The sequence below is a fragment of the Equus quagga genome, chromosome 15, assembly GCF_021613505.1.
Source record: "Equus quagga isolate Etosha38 chromosome 15, UCLA_HA_Equagga_1.0, whole genome shotgun sequence".
In the NCBI taxonomy this organism is placed as follows: domain Eukaryota; kingdom Metazoa; phylum Chordata; class Mammalia; order Perissodactyla; family Equidae; genus Equus; species Equus quagga.
Window position 1 is genome coordinate 50,513,568 of NC_060281.1, and position 15,906 is coordinate 50,529,473.

The window sequence follows — 15,906 nt, forward strand, 5'->3', positions numbered from 1 at the left end:
TTTGTTTCTTGTTTTGTTATTGTAGTGAATCACGTTGATTGACTTGCGGATGTTGAACCATCCCTGTGTCCCTGGTATAAATCCCACTTGATCATGGTGTATAATCTTTTTGATGTATTGCTGTATTTGGTTTGCCAGAATTTTGTTGAGGATTTTTGCATCTGTGTTCATCAGTGATATCGGCCTGTAGTTCTCCTTCTTTGTGTTGTCCTTGTCAGGTTTGGGGATCAGAGTGATGTTGGCTTCATAGAATGTGTTAGGGAGTACTCCATCTTCCTCAATTTTCTGGAATAGTTTGAGAAGGATAGGTATTAAATCTTCTTTGAATGTTTGGTAGAATTCTCCAGAGAAGCCATCTGGTCCTGGACTCTTATTTTTGGGGAGGTTTTTGATTACTGTTTCTATTTCTTTACTTGTGATTGGCCTATTCAGATTCTCCATTTCTTCCTGGTTCAGTTTGGGGAGGTTGTAAGAGTCCAGAAATTTGTCCATTCCTTCTAGGTTGTTCAATTTGTTGGCATACAGTTTTTCATAGTATTCTCTTATTTTCTTTGGTATCTGTTGTGATTTCTCCTCTCTCATTCCTAATTTTATTTGCGATTTCTCTCTTCTTTTCTTGGTGAGTCTGGCTAAGGGTTTGTCGATTTTGTTAATTTTTTGAAGAACCAACTCTTTGTTTTATTGATCCTTTCTACTGTCTTTTTTGTTTCAATATCATTTATTTCTGCTCTTATTTTTATTATTTCTCTCCTTCTACTGACTCTGGGCTTTGTTTGTCCTTCTTTTTCTAATTCTGTTAGGTGTCGTTTGAGGTTGCTTATGTGAGCTTTTTCTTGTTTAGTGAGGTGAGCCTGTATTGCAATGAATTTCCCTCTTAGGACTGCTTTTGCTGCATCCCAAATGATTTGGTATGATGTGTTCTCATTTTCATTTGTCTCCAGATAATATTTGATTTCTTCCTGAATTTCTTCAATGATCCATTGTTTGTTCAGAAGCGTGTTGTTTAGTCTCCACATTTTTGCACCTTTATCTGCTTTATTCTTGTAGTTGATTTCTAGTTTCATAGCATTATGATCAGAAAAGATGCTTGATATTATTTCAACTCTCTTGTATTTATTGATGCTTGCTTTGTTTCCCAAAATATGGTCTATTCTTGAGAATGTTCCATGTGCACTTGAGAAGAATGTGTAGCCTGCTGTTTTTGGATGAAGTGTTCTATATATATCTATTAAGTTCATCTGGTCTAATTTTCATTTAATTCTATAATTTCCTTGTTGATTTTCTGTCTGGATGTTCTGTCCATTGGTGTTAATGGTGTGTTGAGGTCCCCTACTATTATTGTATTGTTGTTGATGTCTTCTTTTAGTTCTATTAAGAGTTGCTTTACAAATTTTGGTGCTCCTGTGTTGGGTGCGTATATATTTATAAGTGTTATGTCTTCTTGGTGGAGAGTTCCTTTTATCATTATATACTGTCCCTCTTTGTCTTTATCTGTCTTGCTTTGAAAAAAATATGGAACGCTTCACAAATTTGCATGTCATCCTTGCGCAGGGGCCATGCTAATCTTCTCTGTATCATTCCAATTTTAGTATATGTGCTGCCGAAGCGAGCACCCTGATATTACTTTTAATGATGCTAACTAGCCCAGGTACTACACCTATGTGCCACACTGCAAATTAGAGGCCTAATGTTCCATTTTTCAGGGGATAAGTTAGAAGACAATTTCGCTTTTTAGTAGAACAGCTTTATGGAGATATAATTCACATACCATCTGCTCATTTGAAATGTATCATTTAATGGTATTTTTAGTATATTTACAGAGTTGTACAACCATCACCATAATCAACTTTAGAACATTTTCTTCACCCCCAAAAGAAAACATACCCATTAGCAGTCACTCCCCTTTCCTCCCTACCCCCAGCCCTAGATAACCATGAATCTACCTTTAGTCTCCGTTGCTTTGCCTACTCTGGATACTTCATATAAATGGAATCATACAAGATGTGGTCATGTGTGACTGGCTTCTTTCACTCAGTCTGATGTTTTCAAGGTCATCGATTCTGCACCATGTATTGGTACTTCATTCTTTTTATGGCTGAAAAATATTCTATTGTAAGAATATATCAAATTTTGTTTATCCATTCATCAATTGATGGATATTTGTGTTGTTTCCACTTTTTCACTATTGTTTACACTGCTGCTAGGAACACTCTTGTACTGTTTTTGTGTAGATACATGTTTTCATTTCTCTTGGCTATACACCTACGACTGGAATTGCTGGGTCATATGTTAACTCTATATTTCATCTTTGGAGGAACTACCAGACCGTTTTCCAAAGCAGCTGCACCATTCTCCCTTCCCATTAGCAATGGATGACAGATCCAATTTATTCACCAACACTTGTTATTTTCCTTTTTCTTTGTATTATAGCCATGCTAGTAGTTATGAAGCAGTATCTCACTGTGGTTTTAATTTGTATTTCCCGAATAATTGATGTTGTGCATCTTTTCAGTGTGCTTGTTGACCATGAGTATTCTATTTGGAGAAATGTCTATTCAAATCTTTCACCCATTTTTTGTGTTATTTGTCTTTTTGTTATTGAGTTGTAAGGGTTCTTTATATATTCTGGATTTAAGTCCCTTATCAAATATTAGACTTGCAAATATTTTCTCCCATTCTGTGAGTCATCTTTCCTTTTATTGATGGTGTCCATTGAAGTACAAAAGTTTTAAATTTTGATGAAGTCCAGTGTATCCATTTTTCTTATGTTGCTTGTGCTTTTTGTGTCATAGTTAGGAAGGCTTTAACTAATCTTAGGTCACTTAGGTTACTCCTATATTTTCTTTTAAGAATTTAATAGTTTTAGCTCTTACATTTAGGTCTATGATCCATTTTGAGTTAATCTGTATATGGTGTGATGAAGGGGTCCAACTTCATTCTTTTGCATGTGGCTATCCAGTTGTCCCAGCACCATTTGTTGAAAAGACTATTCTTTCCCTCACTGAATTGTCTTGGCATTCCTTTCAAAAATCATTGACCATAACTGTGAGGGCTCATTTCTGAACTCTCATTCTACTCTACCAATCTCTATGTCTGTCCTTATGCCAATACCACACCATCTTGAAAACTGTAACTTAGTAGTAAGTTTTGAAATTGGGAAGTATGAATTCTCCAACTTAATTTTTCCTTTTGTTTTGGCTATTTTGAGTTCCTTGCATTTTCACATGAATTTTAGGATCATCTTCTCAATTTCAGCAAAGAATCCAGCTGCAATTTTGATAGAGACTGGGTGAAACTGTAAACCAATTTGGGGAATACTGCCATCTTAATAATATTAAGTTGTCTGATCCATGAACATGGGATGTCCTTCCCATTTATTTTGATCTTCTTTTTACTTTCAACAATGTTCTGTAGTTTTCAGAGTATAAGTTTTACAAACAAGGCAATTTTTAAAAGGATGTCTTCCTAGTTCCCACCACTCAAACATGAATGAAGAACTATGGGGCAAGGACACATGCTGTAACTGAATAAAGAGACCTGGAGAAGACTAGGATGAAAACCAGCTAACTCACCTGGACAGGATCATATTTAAGTGTGTTTCCACACAGTCGTTGGCACATTTTTTATCCCAATGAAGGCTTAGAGCAGAGGTTCTCATCCTGGGGGCACTTTAGAATCACCTAGGAAGCTTATAAAAGTCATGATGCCCAGGCTACACCTCAGACCAATTATGTCAGAATCTCATCGGTGGTACCCCAGTCATGAGTATTTTAAAAATACAGTCATGCACTGCGTCATGATGTTTCAGTTGACAATGGACCACATATATGACGGCGGTCCCGTAAGATCAGTACCATACAGCCTAGGTGCATAGTAGGCTGTATCATCTGGGTTTGTGTAAGCACACTCTGTGATGTTCGCACAATGACAAAATCACCTAACAACACATTTCTCAGAACACATCACCGACATTAAGTGACATGACTGTATGCATCTGAGGTTGACAACCACTGATTCAAGTAATGATGAGAAGTTTCGGTGAAATTTTTCATTTTATTTATTTTTATTTATTTATTCGTTAGTTATATTCTACCTTATTCTAGAAAAGAATTAAGCAGACTGACAATAATATATAATCTAAGTTAAAAGTGAAGACAAGAAAGCAGGGGTGAAAAAAGAAAGCAAAACAAAGGTGAAGGCATAAAATGGAACCCAGAATGAGACTAACAACACATCCTATGATGATGAATGCATTCCACCCAAATTTGGGAAGCAGGATCAGTATCATAACATGGCCACAAGTACAAATACTCCTGGAATTAGTCCAAAGAGGAATTTGCTCAGGGAGCCTCCCAGTGAGGGCAGCGGTGATGAGGTTCTGCGTGGGGGTCTCCCAGGCTCGCCTGCCTCTAAGGGCCAGTACTAAATCTGGCTTAAAAATACAAAGAAAACAAAAGTCTGAAGAATCAAAGAAGAGCTTTCAAAATGGGAGAAAACCAAAGCCCCTGAAAAAAGACAGAGCCACCTCAGTCCACAGTTAATGCTATTTTGTTCTTCGATAAAAGCAACTACAGACAAATAAGAAAACACAAAATCTGTCTTTTTTTTTTTTAATTAGAACAGTAGGTAAAGCCTGTGTAGATGACCATGTCCAAACCTGCTGACTACCTCCCGTCTCCCCGCCTGGTAATCTGTACCTGAATCTGCTTGTGGCTGGGGTGGTTTCCATGTTGAATTCGGCCACTGGAACTCCCCTGGCAGACACCTGGGGGGCGAACATGGCAGCAGGATAGACCACAGAGGATGTTCCCACCTACAGAGAAATGGGAACGGATAAATGACCACACTACGAAGAGAAGAAACAGGGTTTTCAGAAAACCTTACATAAACTCGGGCAGGGGCTGGCCCAGTGGCATAGTGATTAAGTTCATGTGCTCCGCTTCAGCAGCCTGGGGTTTGCAGGCTTGGATCCTGGGTGTGCACCTACACACAGCTCATCAAGCCATGCTGTGGTGGCATCCCACATACAAAATGGAGGAAGATTGGCACAGATGTTAGCTCAGAGCCAGTCTTCCTCACCAAAGAAAAAAAAACCAAAAAAATCCCACACAAGTAGGGCAGGTTTGTGGTTGCAGGCGTGAGGAATGCTAAGCTGGATGGGATGAATGGAGAGCGTCTAAAGGACAAATGGGAAGTCAGGAGGTGTGCTTTTGGCTGATGACTAGAATTCAGGAAGACGTGATATGAAAAGGAGAGTTGTGCAAACGGAGAGAGTGAAAAAGAAACAACTCAATCATCCCCTTTCGGGGGTTGGTTTTATTTTTGGCTCTGCTCTTTGACTCTTTGAAGTGATACAAATAACCCATGTTCTTATTTTTTAAGTTAGAAAATTCAAAGAAAAAACATCTACATGTCACTCATAATCCTACTACCCCAAGATACCACTGTTCACTCTTTGACGTATATTCTTTCAGGTTTTTCCCTATGAATATATGTTTATAAACATTCATTACAAGAACAGAAAGACCAGAACACGTTTTACAAACCAGCTTTTCTCACTGAACTGTCTGTCATGAACACGGACGCTCTACTCAACACTGGGATGCACTTGATAAATACCAGCTGAATGAATATGCACCATGAGACAGGGCCCCTGCTTTTTCCTTTCCTGTGTTAAGGAAATTTTGAAATACGCATACCCTTTCTCCAATTAATTCCACTTCTAGGAAATCTGTCCTAAGGAAATAATTTGAAGAGCATGCTAAGAGTTATGTCTGAGGATATTCACCAAAGCACTGTTTAAAAAACAAACTCTGAAACAGCCTAAATGTCCAACAATAGAGGATGGGTTAAATATGTCACTTTATATCCATATAATAGAACTCCATGCAGCCGATTAAAAGATGATGTGGATTCGGATGTACTGATATGGAATATGCTAAGTGAATTGAATAAAATAGTTTCAAAACAGAACATATCGTATGAACCCATTTTTGAATTTTAAACAATACGTGTACACCTGCATAAGACAGGGTCTAGAAAAGGCAAACTTTTTCTGTAAAGGGCCAGATAGTAAACTTTTTAGCTTTTGCAGGCCATACAGTCTCTGTCACAAATTCTCAACTCTGCCATTAAAATGTGAAAGCAGCCATAGACAATACACAGAAGCATGGGCATGGCTGTGTTCCAATAAAACTTTATTTACAAAAACAAATGGCAGGATAAATTTGGCCCACAGGCCACAGTTTGCTCACCTCTGGTCTGGAACAAAACACACTAAAATGCTAACAGTAACTATTTCTGGATGATGGAATTATTGGTGGTTTCTAATTTCCTCTTTTTAATTTTGTACTTTTGTGTATTTTCTCAAATTTAATAATGAGCATATATTACTTTCAAAATCAGAACCAATAACATGCTCTTTTCATTATTTTGGGAGGGAGGAGAAAGCTTTGAGAGGCCCAAGATATAGTCTTACATAGGTTTATATTTTAAGATAAATTCTTACTGTTTCTTAATTTTTCTTTTCTTTTTTTGGTGAGGAAGATTGGCCCTGAGCTAACACCTGTTGCCAATCTTCCTCTTTTTGCTTGAGGAAGAGTGGCCCTGCGCTAACATCTGTGCCCATCCTCCTCTATTTTTTGTATGTGGGTTGCCACCACAGCATGGTTTGATGAGTGGTGTAGGTCCATGCCCAGGATCTGAATTCACAAATCTGGGCCACCGAAGCAGAGTGCACCATACTCAACCACTAAGCCACTGGCTGGCCCCTTCTTGGTTTTTCTGTAGGGCACCACAAGACCTCTCAACACACGCCTTAAGAGAAGGGAGGAAGGAAGGGGGAGAGGGGGGAAGAGAGGGAGGTGGGAGGGAGGAAACAACAATAAACTCCATCCCAGTTCAGTTGTTCCAGAAAATTCCAAGGGCGTGACTTACCACTAGACATAAGTCACAGAGGGCCAACTCTCTGTCTACCTCCTCCAGGATGGCAGGATCCAGGTTTTCTCCAAACCACACTACATGGGGTCGCAGCAGGCCCCCGCACCCAGCCTCTTCACACCTGTAAGGACGTTCTTTTTAACCCAACCCAAGAGCCACCTTGTCAGGTCTGCCCAGGTGGATCCAAGGAAGGCTAGGGGCAACCCCAAATCCAGTCTGTGCAGACAGGCCCCTTCGAGCCTTCCTATCCCCCATCCCTTCCCTCCCAGCCCACATGAGCTTGTCCTGAATACGAAGTTCTAATTTTAGCTGCCCTTATAAAGTTCTTATTTTGTCTGGATATACTGGGTTATTTGTTGACAAGTGTGTTTCAGCCAAGCTCGCCCTTCCCTTTCTGAGCAGCTTTCTCTTTCCCAGTTACTTCACCACCCTCGTTGGCATGACTGGGCTCACAGTAACCCAGACCTGGGAGGAATACTGGACTCAGATTTGCCTCCAACACCCCAACCACCCCGAATTTCATCAATGGCCTCCTTTTATTTACTCTCAGATTCTCCTCTCTCGTGCCCTGTCTATAGCCAAGTTCTCCAGTGTTGATTACTAAAAATCTCTCCTCTTTCACTCCCTGCTCCTCTGGGTCATCTTATATATACCTCCTAAAATAGTCTCCCCCAAACATTTCATCATATTAATCTCCTACTCAAGAACCCCTGGGATTCCCTATTCTTTTAGACTGAAACTTTAGAATTTAGAAATGAAAATCCGTATTAAGAAAAATAACAAGGGTTCTGTGGTTAAATAAACCGGTGAAATATTAACATATTACAACCACTTTTTAGAGAGTAACAATGTACTTTCGCATGTTAAATGCTCTGAGAAGTCCTGCAGTAAGGCAAATGTCCTTTAACTTTGTTTAATGTAGTGTTTCCATATTGAGCATATAACATCTTTTGATCAAGTAATGCTCATCAACATCGCATGGACCTAGAGCTCTATGAAACACTTTTGGAAGCACTGTTTTAATCTCTGGCTTTGAAAAATTGACATAAAAACCTGTCTAGGGTTTTTTTTTTTAATTTAAAAAAGTTCTGTTTGGTCCTATAATTTCACCTTTGCAAGATCTTTTACTACCTCCATAACCTTGGATTATTAACAGTGATGACGATGAGGAGGATGAAGATGATAGCAGTTGACATTTATTGACCAGTTATAGGATGCCAGCCTCTAAGCTTTATAGACACCGGATAAGCATCCGTGGCATAATAGCTTCGGAACCTTTCCAGACCTGAAACTATCCCACCATCACACAAAGCAAAGGGGAGTGGAAAGCAGCGGCTCTCTTAACCCTGGTTTGGTTCATCCTTTGTCCTTTCGCCCTTGGCCTCAGAAGTCAAGGCTGGTTTTTGCATTTGCGCATTTAAGAGGCACCTCACCAAATGAATTTAGATTTTGATTCCTAATTTTCTCTTTTTTTGCAATCTGGAACACCAAACACAGATCAGAGATTTTTACCCACCGGGGAAGATTCTCAGCTGGGATTCTGGCACTTTGAGTTTCAGGGTCTGGAGCGCTGAAATAAATAATAAAAAGAAAGATGTCCTTGTTATAATCACAGAACAAAGAAATAACATAACCCAGTAAGTTTCTATATTTGCCTGGAAGGATATGGTACAAAACTCCTAATTAATACTGACTTAGAAGAGACTAGAAGGATAGATAGCAAACAATTCATTACCAGTGGTTTTACCTCAAGAGAGGGAATCTGTACGTGGGGAGGGGGTGGGGCAGCCCCATGTGCTAAGGGCGAGTTTCATGATTTACACTGTATGCATCACCATAATTTGAATCTTCTGCAATGATACTACATTAATATATTACCTACATAATTTAACTGATTTAAAATGGTCAGGTAGAATTTTTCTCAATATTCTGAATCTACTCTTAAATTTTTCCCCTAATTATAATAATGGTACATATTCATCAGAGAAATGTTGGAAAATTCAGAAAGATAAAAAGAAGAAATCAAAATTTCCAATAATCCTGCCACTCCTGATAATCACTGTTAACATTCTGCAATAGTTCCCTCTTGGTTTTTTATCTAAATATAGATATATCAACATGTTGTGTGTGTGTGTGTGTGTGTGTGTGTGTGTGTGTGTGTGTACGTGTCTAAATACAAAGCTGGGATCATATTGTATAGAGTTAGATCCTGTGGTTTTCACTTAACATTGTAAATTGTGAGCAAACTATTTATTTTACCATACAGCTGTTCTGTATCTAGTCTTATTTCTCATAAATATCCATGGGAATCTTAGATTAATGTTCAATTTCCTCGCATTCATATTCAATTTAAAAGAGGAAACCACACACACTTATTCTGTAGTGCAGTATAATTACCCTTTTCCTGATAAAGCTGGACAGATTGGACTCTTGTAATTCTCAGCCACAACGCCACAAGAGGTACATCGCGTTTTAAATAAGCTACCTGAGAAATACAAATTAAACAAGATCAGGATTTAGTATAATTAAGAGCAATCATCTCCTTGTCTAAAAGGGTACAAAATAATTTAGTTTTTATGTTCTTTTTAGCAAATGGGCCTACCCTAGGTATCATGGGAAACGTAAGGCCATACAATACTAATGAACAAGCCAAGAGCAACTGCCCTCCTGGACTTCATAATCTGGAGGGGAGAGACAGATGGGGTAACTTCCTGCGTGACTACAGAGCTCTCAGATTGCCTTGAGTGATGTTCAGGTGGAACTGAGGTGGTCGGTAGGGCAGATGGAGGGAACCTAAACCTGAGAGCACGACTCACTAGGTATATGACTGATAACCGGTCAGTAGCTTGGGATCTGTTTACAAAATCTTAATTTTGACTTAGTAAAGCTTGAATCTTTTATCCGAAAGCTGCTCAACGTATAAATAATCAACTAATAAATGAAGGAAATCATTGTTAACCCAAGCAACCATTTATTGAGCTAAAGCAATGATGGCCACCTCAATTCACTAAATATTCACCCTATGCCCGGGGCTGTGCTGAGCATGTCACACACCATAGGGGACACATGTTATTCCATTCTGTCTAGTATTCCCTGTTTGGGGACCCATCTCTCCTGTATCCCATGCCAAGCTGATGGAGCTGTCACTCACATTCCAAAATACAAGCTTGGGCACAAGTTCCAGACAGGTCCGATCTTTGTGCCTTGTCCCTCTAACGGAAGTGTTTGGTCAAAAGGGAGGTATGTGACCAAGGAAGGCCATCCGGAGGCTTATTTTCTGAGGAGACAGCTAAACCAGAGCCAGGCGCTGCACGGATGCTACCTTTGCTGGTGCCTCGGGGCAGATCCACTGCAGAGAGGAGAGGTGAGGTTAACTCAAAGAGTACACAGCTGAGGGAAGACGAGGGAGAGAGGCAGGCAGAGAAAGGAAGGGAGCCTGCTAATGACCTCAGCTCCTCCTCAGGGCTCCTCACTTCGTGAGCTAATATACATACTTGCCACTTTTCGTATGGCCATTTTTCCCCATGTTAAGACCTCTGAAATTTGGTTGTGTCCTAAAATTGTTACTGGCCAGAGGCCGGATGTGATGTGGTTGTTGGAGCCCGCCCTTGCACAGGCTTGTTGAAGGATAACACCAATGACTGAACCCTGTGGTGACTTGGTTGTTGTTCTCGGTGGCCTGACTGGACAAAGGCAACTCCTGGATGTTTCAGCTGACAAACCATTTAAGGGCCATTTGGGGAAGAAAATGAATCCCGGGTGTTGTCTAGAACATTTCTGCTGACACCTTTTGCTAAGATCAGGAAAGGCCCAACATCAAACATGCAGAATGTGTGTCAGCAGCTTGGAAGAGAACCCCAGAGATAACGGAGGAGCATTCTTTCTGGAAATGCTGGATCACCGAGCCCCTTGGCGGCCCAGAGCATAAGAGTGTGTGGAAAACGAAGGCATGGATGATTTAGAGTCATTCAGATGTAATTCAGAAGAGCTGGGTAGTGGGAAATACCTTAACCACTTTATTTCAATCATATTTTGTTTTTTATTTGCATAAGAGTGATACAATTTCTAAAAAGCCTCTAGGTATAAAATAATAATTCTAAGGAACAACAAAATAAAATGTCATGGTTTAGGCAGATTATTTTCCTCCTAAGTGTCACATTAAAAACAAGATTAATCTTAAAATTGATGGCATCTTCACTTTGATGAAAAAAGAGGCTTTCTTTGATTTTTGCCTAAATTAGAAGAGTTCTCATTGCTTTCAACCAAAAAAGTCCCAACTAATATGCATATATTATCTTATTTAATCCTTAAAACAACTCTATAAGATAGGTGTTATCATCCCCCTTTTACACATTTTACACACGGCAAGTGACACTGCAGAGAAATGAGAAGAGACATGTGGAAAGAGGCCCAGAAGGTGGCCCAGGAGAAGAAGGTGCCTGAAAAACACTTGGTTAGTAGGTGGCTAACTGTTGCTGGGACACCAAAGAGAGAAGGGATCCAAGCAAACAGTGCTTGACTTTCATTATCAGGATGACCACAGGCCTGGGTGAAAACGAGCAACTTCACTGCACACACACAGAAACAGGCAACACTCCCCCCTGAGTCACGGCCTCTGGAGATTCCACAATTAGAAACGCATTCCTTGGGAGTGAAGTTTTGTAGATTCTTAAATGCCAGTGCCCTTGGGAAGAAATCCTTGCACGCCCACTGATGCTCTTGTATGAATGAATTTATTAGATTTTTGGTGAGAGCAAAGAGGGGAGAGGATTAAGAGGATAAGAGGGCAAAGGAGGGGATCATCAAGGGTAGAGAAGGGAAGCCAAAGGGACCCAAGACAAACGCTACGAGGTGTCACCAACTTGGGGGGCTTGCTGCAGTGAAGCTCACTGAGCTGGCAGCTCCCTAAAGGCTCAGGGGCTGAGCAGAAGCACAGCCTCAGCGGAGAGTGCCAATCGGGGGACAAAGGGAAGGAGATGGATACCCCCAGGAATGCCAGTCTTCTCCTGCGGGCTCCTGCTAAAGCCACAGCTGGTCAAAGACGCAACCCTCCTGTTTCCCGTCAGCCCAGCTGGACAGTTGTCTCAGAGGACAATATCCCTCCAGAGAACTCCCCCGCGAGGGGAGGTCATGCAGCTGTGCAGACCAGACACCCAGGGCATCTGGTCAAAATATAGATTCTGATTCAGTGGGTCCAGGTGGGAAGTGGCAGGACACATGTTTTCAAGTCTAGTTCCCCTCCTCTTGTGAGGCTGAGGGTCCCTCACCATGGATTTCCAGAAGGTTCTTGGTGCCAGCCTTGCGGTGCAGCTCATCGATGTTTTGGGTGATCACCACGACCCGCCGGCCCTGCTTGTGCAGCCGGGCCTCACACTGGGCGATGGCGAGGTGCCCGGGGTTTGGCTCCTTGGTCTGCACAACCTCCCGCCGGTAGTGGTAGAACTCCCACACCTGGGATGGGTTTCGGGCAAAGGCCTGGGGAGTGGCCAGGTCCTGCGGGTGAGAGGAGGTGGGATCAGGGAGGGAAAGAAGCACTAACACCCTGGAACATGGGTGGAGGGGTGCCGAACCATGGAGGTGACAGCCAAACGTGGGGGACATGCGCAGGCCCCTTTTTCTCCTTAAAACGGAGGCGGGCAGCTTAGGGAGGGTGCAAGCTGCTGTAGGTTCACAGAGTGTGGCGAACCAGAACAGGGGCCTGGGCACCAGCCTGTGTCCCAAGCCTGGGACTAACAAGGGACCTGGGAGAAATCGGTTTTAATTTCCCCAATTATAAAAGGCAGGGATAATGCGTCCTGTCCCATTTTCCACTCGAGTAAGTTATGAACATGAAGTAATAGGCAGGAAGGTCATTTAGGTTGAATCTACTTTTTCATGGAGCCCCAATATATATGAAGTCAGTCTTATTTATCCAGGAAAAAAAGTGAAATGCAAAATGCCCAACTGAGGTGTAATGACCACAGTTGAGAAACTCAGTTTTTATGACTATAATTATAGCTATGCACACAGTTACACGTACGCAGCACAGTACATATATTAACAGAATATATAAAAATACATATATTTTAAAGTATGATTCCTCTTCTAGGAGAGACAAATCTCATCTACAGTGAAAGAGAGCAGAGGAGGGGCCGGCCCTGGGGCCGAGTGGTTGAGTCCACACGCTCCACTTCCGCCACCCGGGTTTCACGGGTTCGGATCCTGGGCACGGACGTGGCCCCACTCATCAGGCCACGCTGAGGCAGCGTCCCACATGCCACAACCAGAGGGACCTACAGCCAGAATGTGCAACTATGCATTGAGGGGCTTTAGGGAGAAGAAGAAGAAAAAAAGAAGATTGGCAAAAAGGTCACCCTTCTACCTGGTAGTAATGTCAGCCTTCATTTGGGGAGTGGATCACCATTGCTGTGGATTATCCTCCCTCCTGCCCTCCGCCTAGAACAAAAGTGGCCTGAAGCCATGTACAGGTGGCACATGAACCTATACGTATGTGTCCTTGGAACACAGCTGGAGTCAAACACATTCTACTGACTTCTTTGCTTCCCCACAAACCCTGAGCTGCTCTGACACGACTGACCATCCCTCTCGGATCTCGGAGCTCCTCCTGTACCTCGGAGCCCCCATCCTGTCTAACTCAGGGACTGCTCCGTGTGGCTCCTCCTTCTTGTGGGCCCCTAAAGGCCCTCTGCTCTCCTTTCTGTCCCCTTTCACCTTTAAGGCAATGATCCCCACATCTACAGCCCCAGGCCTCGCCTGGAGGGCAGCGGAAAGCGGATAAAACATCCTAAGCATTTGCCAGCATGAGACATCTTGACAGAGGAAGAAAGGGCAGGTTCACTCAACCAGAAATTACCCACTAAGCTTGGAAATCAGGTATCGAAGTAATTATTTATGATTGCCTCCATTCGCCAACAAAAATCTATTAAGCACCAACACGTGCCAGAGTTCTGCGAGCGGAGGATAGAGCAATGACGAAAACACACAAAACGCCCTGCCCTCCAAAACCAGGGGTTTCCCAGGCCAGAGGGAGGGGAGGGGACTGACTGCAACGGGCCTTGAAGGGATATTCTGGCACAGAAATGTTCTAGAACATGATCGTGAGATGGTTACCCAACTGTATACATTTATTACAACTCACTGAATTGTATACTTAAAATTGGTGGATTTTATTGTATGTATATTAATACCTCAATAAAGATGGAACTAAAAAAATCCACGCCCTCATAGAACTTACGGTCTAATGGTTTTTGTATAAAGTTTGGAACATCAGGCCCTAAGCCTTCAACAATTCAAGTTTGGTTTTAATATGAAAAGTTCACAGAAACTTTGAAAAAGATTTCTAATCCTTAATTTCAATATCTACGGAAAAGTAATGAATTATGCTAATCAAGGTTTTCTGATTCTGCTTTAATTACTAGAAGAAATCTAACTGTTATCCGAATAGACGTAATCGACACATATTTAGAAAGTAAGGAAAGCAGCTGCTTTGCTTAAATCTGAGCTCTTAAACTAGACTTTGTGTGGTTGCCAAAATGAACAACAGAGTCATAGTGAATTTCAAAACTTTTCCCTCTGGATTCTAGGCATCAGCAGAGGTTCTGAGGCAAACTCTGTTATGGCTTCATTCAGAAGAGCCCCTGAATGTTCTGGAAACATTACTCACCTGAGCTTTCCATTTTCTCCAATAACCTCCAGCTCCCCTGAAAGTCGGAACCCCACTTTCAGCACTAATGCCAGCCCCTGAAATGACAACTATGTGCTTCGCTTTTGCAAAGAACTTCCGAAAATCGGGCATATCTAAAGAGAGAGTAAAATCTTTGTCAATCCGCTGTACCATTTGGACATTTATATTCCATATCAATTGACTATATTTTAAAAGTTGACCTTGTTTGAAATTATACTTGAAGATACCCAAATAAAAATTATTCCCACACCATGAAGACGCCGTCCGTGGGGCCTGACGTGTGAGTGAAGAGCGCCTTAAGAAAGAAGCAGGGGCTGGGGGCACCCAGCGCTGGCTGTGGATCTCAGCCCTGCCTCCATCCATCTGTGTGATCTTATGTGAATGACTGCCCCCTGCTATCCTGGGTTTCCTTGGCTGTTTCATGTGCACAATAGTGCATTCCCTGGACCCAGGCTCTTAGGAAGATTAAAAAAGGCTAATGGGTGGGCATGCATCTTCCTTCATAAAAGTAAAAACAGGCTTGTGTGTGTGTGTGTGTGTGTGTGAGAGGGCTGACCCGAGGCCCAATAGACCCCAAAGCCTTCCCTTCCTCTCCAAATTCCCTTTTCTTTGGGGATCTTGCCAATTCCAGCTTCCTTCAGCATCGCTACCAAGGTGAGGACAAGGGCCCCTCCCCGTGAACAAATGCTCCGCCCCAGTTTGGACACATGACCTTCTCCTTTACACCCCAAATAAGAGCTGGACTTTTCAATGTGTCACCAGAGACTTGGGGTACAGAAAGGAAATGAACACAGAGAATAACATGACAGCAGGTGAACATGATCACAGACTGTGGCTTGCCCTCCGGGGTCACGGGCCCTGTCCTGCACCTCCAGGCATCCTCCTGCCTGACCTCAAACCTATAGGGGCCACAGCCATCATTCAGTGAGGGCTCACCTCGCCCTGAGCCCTGCACAAAGCATTTTACACGGATCTTGAGGTGGAGATTGCCCTGGAAATAAATGTCGTCATCCCAGGACAAGAATCAGGAGCCAGACCTGGAATGGCCTTTGTTTCTCCTGGGTGGCAGAGACTGGATCAGGGCACAGCACATGGCTGACGGCAACACCCTTCTCTCCCAGGCGCTGTGGCTCTGTAGGCCCCAGGGTGTGGGCTAAGTGCATGCTGCGGCCTCAGCAGGCCATGCCTAAGAGGTAGAGAGCTGAGCATAAGTTGCCAGGAGAAGAGAGACTCTCTTTCTGCCCTCCACCCGGAGAAGTGAGTGCCAGACCAGCATGGCCTGT

At 42.4% G+C, this 15,906-nt stretch overlaps 1 protein-coding gene and 1 non-coding gene across 2 annotated transcripts in view; both read right to left on the reverse strand.

Annotated features, from left to right (window-relative positions):
* The window catches only part of SIRT5 (sirtuin 5), a 34,996-nt gene that overhangs the window by 8,559 nt on the left and 10,531 nt on the right, over positions 1-15,906 (reverse strand). Inside the window, exons 3-8 of the mRNA XM_046640383.1 lie at positions 14,603-14,736; positions 12,207-12,432; positions 9,337-9,424; positions 8,456-8,509; positions 6,937-7,060; positions 4,698-4,813 (exon numbers count right to left, since the gene is read on the reverse strand). Of these exons, the coding sequence (XP_046496339.1) occupies positions 4,698-4,813; positions 6,937-7,060; positions 8,456-8,509; positions 9,337-9,424; positions 12,207-12,432; positions 14,603-14,736 (742 nt within the window). The remainder of the gene's footprint in view (positions 1-4,697; positions 4,814-6,936; positions 7,061-8,455; positions 8,510-9,336; positions 9,425-12,206; positions 12,433-14,602; positions 14,737-15,906) is intronic.
* LOC124227476 (U6 spliceosomal RNA) lies at positions 1,507-1,613 on the reverse strand. Its single transcript, XR_006885486.1, has one exon. It is a non-coding gene; the product is annotated as a U6 spliceosomal RNA (small nuclear RNA).